This window comes from Diadema antillarum, unplaced genomic scaffold (assembly GCF_040938485.1).
Source record: "Diadema antillarum isolate AM-2024a unplaced genomic scaffold, OU_Dant_1.0 seq00000131_RagTag, whole genome shotgun sequence".
Lineage (NCBI taxonomy): Eukaryota > Metazoa > Echinodermata > Echinoidea > Diadematoida > Diadematidae > Diadema > Diadema antillarum.
Genome location: NW_027271209.1, coordinates 1,105,802 through 1,114,452, shown reverse-complemented (window position 1 = coordinate 1,114,452; position 8,651 = coordinate 1,105,802). Strand labels below are relative to the sequence as shown.

Sequence of the window (8,651 nt, the reverse complement as noted above, 5' to 3'; positions counted from 1 at the left end):
AGCGGGAAACTCGATGTCCCTTGCGGCTGGGTTCTAGAGCCCTTAAGCAGGCCCTGGAAGCTCTACGATTCTACATGCTCTCTCGTGCTATCTCAGGTTCATTTTCAACATACGATGTCACTAAGTAAGTAATAAATCAATGATTCAAATCATAGGTGTATGGGCAGGAGAAAGATTATTTCAAATGAGAGAAAATATGTCTAAAGCAGGAGACACCGAGCCAGGGAGGGAGAAATCATATCTTAAGCGGGAGAATGGGAGATTTTGCAAAAATGTGCTTTCGGTGGGAGATTATTTCAAACGAGAGAAAATACGTCTAAAGCAGGAGACACCGAGCCAGGGAGGGAGAAATCATATCTTGAGCGGGAGAATGGGAGATTTTGCAAAAATGGGCTTTCGGTGGGAGATCTCCAGTCGAAAGCGGGAGAGTTGGAGTCTCTGGACTAACAAAATTCCCAGGTAACTATAGAATTTCTGAATATCGCCTGCAGCAATTAAATTGCAAATGAGCATGATGTAAGAAACATCTACTCTAAATTGGGAAAACTAAGTGTTAGTGCAGTTCATAAGCTGACATCATTTGTCAGTGCAAAGCTCTGACTCATAATGAACTTCTACAAAATTGACTGACACGTTATGGACACTTGCTGAGTACTAAGAGGCTTTCCATGCACGATACAATACACGTATAACATGGTCTTATTAGTAGCCTCTTCAGCATTGCCACCACTCTACCACAGGACCCTGCCATTATTATAACCTTATCAATGCCACATACCCACTGACACATCTGGATTACGAGGGACATTGTTGGGTGAAAACATCTCGTCCATGGACATAAGCACCTGGTGGGATTTGAACTTGGGACCTCTGCTAAAAAATGAAGAGTCTTAAATCCACGGCACCACAGTGTGACATCAGCTGAGTATGGTGTGCCTATCAAAGATGTTCTCTCTCTGTTGCTGAACCTGTGACCGCCATCTTCTCTGGGCATTCCCCACCCTATGGAAGTAGGATAACGGCTGGCCAGTGCGGGCAGTCTGTTGAGGAAAAGCATGACATAATTGCAATCATTAAGGCTTTGGTGTCAAAGTACTGGTAGAATACTTCCACTGAAGTCCTAGACAAGTTCATGCAGCAATAGTTTTAAAGAGATCAAAAATTATCTTCAACTTGGCATGGCTGTTTTGCTTTGAAGAGTACAAGACTTGAATTTCATTTCCAAATTTCAAGTTTTCATCACAATAAGAGGATTGCAATGTCATTATAATTGTATCCATAGCATGATTAATGTTTGCAAAATCAGATGTTTTTCCAACAAGAAAAGGAATAGCAGTACCAAGAACTGTGTAGGAAAATATCCATACTACACTTACTTTGTTTTCCAAAATCCAAAGCATGAAGCATTGTCTAAATCTACCTTGCATAAACCACAACTCCAGTAAATGCAAAAATCTAATAAAGGCTACCTCCTGATTTCCAGATAAAATTTCATTAGATTCTTGATCTTTTAATGAGCATCATAAAGGAATTAATCATATCTATTGCATCAAATGGTAACCTTTTTAGAACAGCAATAACTTGGCAATGGTAACTTTGTAAGGGCAAGGGGTTACAGTTGATGAACTACAGCCCCAAACAAGGATTTTTTTAGTATTTTCAGGGACTAATCTCGAAGAGTTGCAAGATGATATGATTTCTTCATCTTGTCAACAAATGTGGTTACACCACAATGAAGATGTTTGTTATGTAATCTTCAAATGTTCAAATGTGATATTTCCAAAACCTTCATGTTCGACATCCCCTTTAAGTGGAACTTGTTAGGTTTTTTTTATTTTTATTTTTTTTAAAACAAACTCATTATAGTAAGACTTAAAATGGAGTAAGAGTACTTACCACATCTGTTGTAAACTCCTCTTCCACCTGTGGCTCAGACAGTTTGGATTTGAACATCTGAGGGTCCATGATGAGGAGTAAAACAGTGTAGAGGAATAGGCACATAATGACACCGATGATCAGAAATACCACCACCTGTAGCAAAAAGACAGAAAAGAGAGAGGGAGAAAAAAAAAATCACCTTATTAAAATGTGAAAAGAAAAAGAAAGACAGCTTTATCAAATAACTGCTTCGTTAAAGTGAGACATGTATTTGTCATTGCGCTATGTTGTCCTGGGGGTGACAATGACTGAAAATCTAAAAGTTTGTTTCTTGGTCTTTCGGCAAAGATCATGGCCTCGCTGCATAAAAGTTCAGATCAAACCTAAGTCAGAAAATCAAACATAAGTCTCTGAATACTGTATACGCTATATATTTCGCGGGGGTTTTATTTTCGCGAATTTCGCGAGTCGGGAGCTATTCGCGAAATTAACAACACGCGAAAATATTACCTTCCAAAATGAATCCCTTGCCTTGATGATACAAACATTTCAGTACTAGTATACCATGTCACGGCTTACCGAACAGACCATACTGGCTAAGCTTGTTTACGTACATATGTAGCACGTCCACGTCTACTTACGAATACTGCAGAGAGCCAATCCATTATCGCAAGGGGACCACTTGTCAGAAATCTGGCGCGATGGACTTAACCACTTCAAAAATGTTGAATTCTAACTTACTAGTTCGCAGAGTTTGGTAAGTTTTTTTTCAAGCAGTGTATAAGTTATAACTAGTATCATTCTTATTTGCTAGTAAGTTGAAAATTCACACTTTCTTTGCCACTTCATATTTTCTCTGGTCCCCCAATCGCGAATTTAACCACTCGCGAAAATGTGTGACAGCGGCAATTCGCGAAAATTTATGTACGCGAAAATTATAGCGTATACAGTACTCAATTCTAAGTGGCTGATACCCGACTTATGATTGATTTTCTGGCTTATGTTCAACTGCATCTTTTATGCTACAGAGCCCATATGTAGTAAAAAAAAAAAAAAAAAAAAACGCCAACAAACTACCATTTTCGTAAAATAATATCAATGATGATGTCCCTTAATGTACAAACATTGTTTGGATTACATTAGCAACAGTACTTTTTAAAGTTGAAATTAGTTGTTTGAATTCAAAATTATGTTAGGTTTTATGATATCATGTCAATTGAGATATCGAGGTCTTGGTCTCTCCAGGGACCTGTTCCCCCTCCTCTGCAAAACACACACACACACACACACACACACACACACACACACACACACACACACACAGAAACAAATTAAATGTACAGGGTATATCAGTGATGAGCAAAAACACTTTATTTTTATGGACATTCTAAAATGAGTAAAATTTACACCAGATTGGAGCACAAATGAATCAAACAACAGTTTTAAATTTGAGCTGAACTTTCATAATTGCTTCTTTCATTAAAATGGCATATTTTGGTGAATCTATGGTACACACTGAGAGGGCTTGTAGGAGCAAACTTTATATTTCTATACACACTTAATGAGTATACAGTCCTTACACCAACATTCCATAAGTATTCTTCAGCAAGATGGGAAAGAAGATAACACTAAAAACCATGTGTATTTTTGTAAACTTGTGATGCCTTTGTTTATGGGCACCATGAATTACCTCTATTGTCATGATGTTTCTGCTTTCATACTTGCACTCACAACGAAGACAGTCGCTTTCATTTCTCTTCATGACCTGTTCGCAGGAGCTGTTGGCAACAGAAATAGGAACAAACATTATGACAATCATCATGCATAGGACCACATGATGCAATGACACATGTATTACTGGAACAACTTGACCTGAATCATGTACCATCCACATTGGCAGACGTGATAGATACCTGCCAGACATCAAGAGCTTCTATGGTCTCTTGATACTATTGTTTATTTCTTAAAGTGAATTATGACAGGCCTATACTGAAAGTAGCATCTGAGCAACAAATCAATTATGGTGAACTGTGCATGGAAGATAGAATAGAGACTTTTCAAGAGATTTTTGAAACAAAGAAAATAGTTTATACTTTAAAAGCAATGAAAAAAAAATTTCATGGAGCTAGTTCATGAAACAAAACTTTCTCTTTGCAACAATCTGCGCAGGGGATAAAAATGTCAATGAATTGCTGATTAACAACAATCGATTATGAAACATTAGGTTAGAACTACAACTGGATATCTTTCGAACTGACTGCAACACCATCACATTATCTTTTTGGTTACTATTTCACATCTTTATTGTTACCTTACTCATACTGAAATCAAGTTATCACAGCATTATGTCAAACAGATAATACACACATTTATACACATATGTGTCCATTTAAGAGGAAAAATTAACAGTTTCTGCCTGTGTAAGGAAACTATACGTTTAACACATGAACACATTGAAATGGTTAAAATGGCAACAAAAAATGTTTAATGCAGTGGATTCCCATAATAATGAAGTCCTTGGCACTGGCAGTTTTCTTTTGTTATATTGAAATTTTGTTAAAACTGAACGAATTTGAATAAGAATAAAAAAAGGAGTGGATAATGCTATGGCCTGACTTTTTACTTCATTGTAGCAGGAATTTCATTATAACCGTGTTCGCTATTATTGGAGTGCACTGTGCAACAGTATTCAAAGGGCAGGAGATGTGTTACCATTCCTCCGGTAGGGAGACTGTCACCACTTGGATGTTCACCTCTCTCGATCTCTCAGGATCAGCTGGACATATGCATTTACACCTGACATTGTCAAATTGTGCCTGCAAGAGGTGAAACAATAGCCAAGATGTCACACAACCATTACAATTATCATTTGAAGCTCCTCAAAACACCATGACATCATAATTGATTTCAATGCAATGCCAAGTCACCTTGAAAACTTGAAAGCAATTCTTCCATTGTTGAAATAGCTGAAGGCCTTCTAAAGTTCTGTGATTCTATGTGAGTTCAGCATGTTCAAGCTGACACAGGAGAGGGCAATTATGAAGCCATACAAAAATTTCAGAAAAGTTTATACATGGTAGAGGTGTCTGTATCATTATTAACGTGTGTTGTATGAACCCTGTATATTAGCCTTATTATTAGACAGTGTGCAGTGGCAGCAATACTAATCTCCTCTCACAAGCCAAAGGCAAGGGTGACAATGATTTCACAGGTACACATGACAGATCAACATGTTTTTTACCATTTGTGGAAGTCTGTCTAGACTCTAGTTGTAAAACTTTTTGATAATCCTGATAATATTAACAGTATGCAGTAACACTAAATGTAACAGAACATTTTTAGACAGAAAAATCTGAAGGAGTTTTTACTTTATCATTTTTTTTTTTACTTTTAACAGCTCTCCTTTATAGACATAAATTATATGGTCCTATAGGAGGAAAGTCCATGAAACCAGATGTAGTTTCTGTGCCTGTGGAACATATCCCTGATGACAAGATACAGACTAATCTTTCTCTGTCAACAGAACATTCAGCATCATATTAGTCAATCTATCATTAATGCAGCCAGTGGCAGATCCAGCCAGAGAGGAGCAACTGGGCACATCCCTGGCCTGGCCCTCTTTATTTGTTACTTAGAACCAAGAGCAAGAGATTAAAAACGAAGAATGGGGGCGTGCAACCCCCCCCCCCTTTAATATTGTAAAGCGCTAAAGGCACCTCCCCCAGTTACGGAATTCTTGGATCCGCCCCTATATGTGCATGTGCATATTAATGATTATTATCAAAATCTTTGATTCATAACATTTAGGGTGCCTAAGGTGCCTGTCATTGATCATTCCTGCATCCTGGTCATAATCATAGACATAAAAACATGTGATGTCATAAATGTGATAGCAATGTTTACAGTATCTAGATCTATTCCCCTCAAACTGTATTAGCACATTCACACTAAATATCATAGAGACATCTATACGGATGCCATAGGTTGTGATAAATGAATTTACACTGCACACAACACAGTGATTATTAATCAAGACCTCTAGATATCAATAAGCTTACATATATTTTAACTTGTGGGACTATGGTATTTGTATCACCTGTCAACCAGCTAGGCTCGTTCAATTCACGCAGCACTGAATTCTACCGTCTCAAAGAACGAAATAAAACACAGCGACACTATTTACCTCACACGATGCAGCAAACGACAACGAGACAAATAACAAAATCCAAAGATGCCACATATTGAAGTCTTGACTCTTGACCAATAGCCTCCTTCATTCAAGGAATTGACTTTTCCATAAACCTAATACAATAGGGGTCGGGCTAACTCGGCCCACGGGACATCTCGTCCCACCCGTCGAGGGTGGGCCGAGTTGTCCCACTCGTTGGTATCGATAGTGATCGTGAGCGCTCGTCTGTCTTTGAGTTTATTTCGTCTTTATGACGTCTTTTCTAACCGTAATTTTCATGGAATTGTGCTCAGTGGTTTCTGTAAAGAATATTTGCCAACTTTTGGGGGATACAACGACGTAAAAATGAAATTTCAGACGTTTTTATCGCGGTTCGCGATCCCCATAGGTTCACGTTCATTTCGCGCGGTGGGCTAACTCGGCCCAGCTAAGTTTTAGCTGTTGTTTTGTCAGTAAATCTCTGTAGAAATATCAATTTTATCATGTATGAAGGTGTATTCAGGGTTCCTTCAACTAATTTCATCTTCGAGGGAATTTAATTTTGCACATGTTTGGTGAAATGTTGGATATTTGTTCGCATGATTTCATCTTTGCCGTATCCGCACCGCACCGGTCTCGCCACCAGCAGCTCGCTCACGCATCATTGTGGCAGAGCTGAGCAGCGCCATGCCCATGCCCACTCTCGGCGAGGCATCGGGCGGCGCGGGGCACCCGCGCGAACGGCACAGAGGGAGCAGCCAGCCACTCCGTACCCGTATCCCCAGTAGAGAAGAAATCAAATTATGTAGCAGATCATTCGATGTGAACTACATGAAGGTCAATATATGCATTTGATTTTAACTGTTAAATGTTTTGTTGTTGCTGTTGTTGTTGCTGATTTTATGTATAGATCTGCGTTCTACTCAAAAGTTATTTCTGTCCAATAAATGTTACCGGTACCTTTTTTCTTAATAAAAACAAACAAGCAAAAGTCAAGGGGTGAGTCTGTTTATGGGCATTACCGTGGAAATTAATAAATTGTTTGATATCCAGTGGTCAGTTATTTGACCTGTAGATATGGACGGTTTGGTTGAATGGTTGATATCATGAAACCGGTAATGAAATGTAGTGCTAGCTAGATTGGCCTTGTTTATGATTGTAGGGCCTACCTTTTGTGTGTACTTTCAAAAATAAAAAGGAATTGTTTTTGTTTTGATGACATTGCCATTTTTGCCATGGGAATCCTTACCCTAATTCAAGAGAAAAATCCTCTGCCACCTGTACCTGCACGATAATGGCCAACCGTCAAGTTCTTTTTCTTTTTTTTACGCAAAAAACAATAAAACAAAACAAAACAAAAAATCCATTGTGTATTATGTTCACCATGGGCCTAGTTATTGGAATGAACTTCCCAATATGCTGCACCGCACCACCTTCTTTCAAACATACTCTTACAGTCTTAGGCTGCGTTCACATAGGAGTATACTATTCGGGTATACGGTGCTCGTTTTCGAGGGCACACAAATATACTAGGTGTTTCAAAAAACATTTCCCACTTTTGATTCTTAATAATTCATAAACTATATATCAGATAACACTGTCATTGATATGAGTAATAGCTGCATAGTGTACAATTTGGTTGAAGGTAGTTTGAATATGAAAACTTAAATCAGTTTCATGAAATCCATGATTAATTTCACAGTCAGGTTCCAGATTTTGCTCTATTTTCAACCCTCTGTACAAAATTTCACTTTGCACAGGAGTCAATGGATGTGTATGGGAGTGTGTGGTTAACACCCTGACAATGGTACTAAACAATGGTTAGGGTTTGAATGCTTCATTATTTATTCATGAGAAATTCCACTATCACAACTAGTCTTTATTCAGCCTCTGGCAGTATCTGTGTAAAGTCAAACGCCTGCCGATACTGTCGTTGGGTCTCAACAGTGCTCTCCCTAAGTACTTCTGAAAAACGAAATTACAATGAATACCTTCTGTTCTATCGTAAACATGGTGACAGGAAGCAAAGAAAATCAATTAGAGTATACACTTGTGTAAATGGAACCTTAAATAAATCTACTGTGAAACATATCGCCGCAATGATAAATGCTGCTGAACTCTTTACTAAAAATGATTTATTTTATCAAAAAGCGAAAAATTTGTAAGACTATTTAATTAGTAGACAGTTGTATTAAAATGAGGAACTTTAGATCATTTTGCTTTTATCCCAAATTTATTGATATGTGAAGCAAACATTGAAAATGATTGCCAGCTGGAATGGAATGTGGTGTTTGCAAGCACATGGAAACGTGTGCTTCCTTTTTCCATGTGCATGCAGTTTACCCTTTACCGTGCATGAATCCAGACTAGCAGTGCCCATGGCAATCCACATGAATTATTGATTAAGCATTCATGTGCCTGGGAGCACGAGACTGACGCCTAGTCAACAGGTGGTTCAGGCATGTCCATTGTTCAGGGCCATTGTCAGCACACACTCACATACACATCATTGGTTCCTGTGCAAGGTTCAATTTTTGTACAGAGGGTTGAAATTTGACCAAAATCTGAAACCTTACTTCAAAATCAATCTTAGATTTAATGAAAC

General features: G+C 38.2%; 1 protein-coding gene across 1 annotated transcript; it reads right to left on the bottom strand.

Annotated features, from left to right (window-relative positions):
• Nucleotides 1-404: 404 nt before the first annotated feature.
• Nucleotides 405-6,178, bottom strand: LOC139727444 (transmembrane protein 9B-like). Its single transcript, XM_071638399.1, has 5 exons — nucleotides 6,062-6,178; nucleotides 4,591-4,694; nucleotides 3,569-3,656; nucleotides 1,897-2,031; nucleotides 405-1,040 (listed from the first exon to the last, which is right to left on the bottom strand). The coding sequence occupies exons 1-5, from the start codon at nucleotides 6,116-6,118 to the stop codon at nucleotides 918-920; spliced, it is 507 nt and encodes a 168-aa protein (XP_071494500.1). The 5' UTR covers nucleotides 6,119-6,178; the 3' UTR covers nucleotides 405-917.
• Between the last annotated feature and the right edge of the window lie 2,473 nt (nucleotides 6,179-8,651).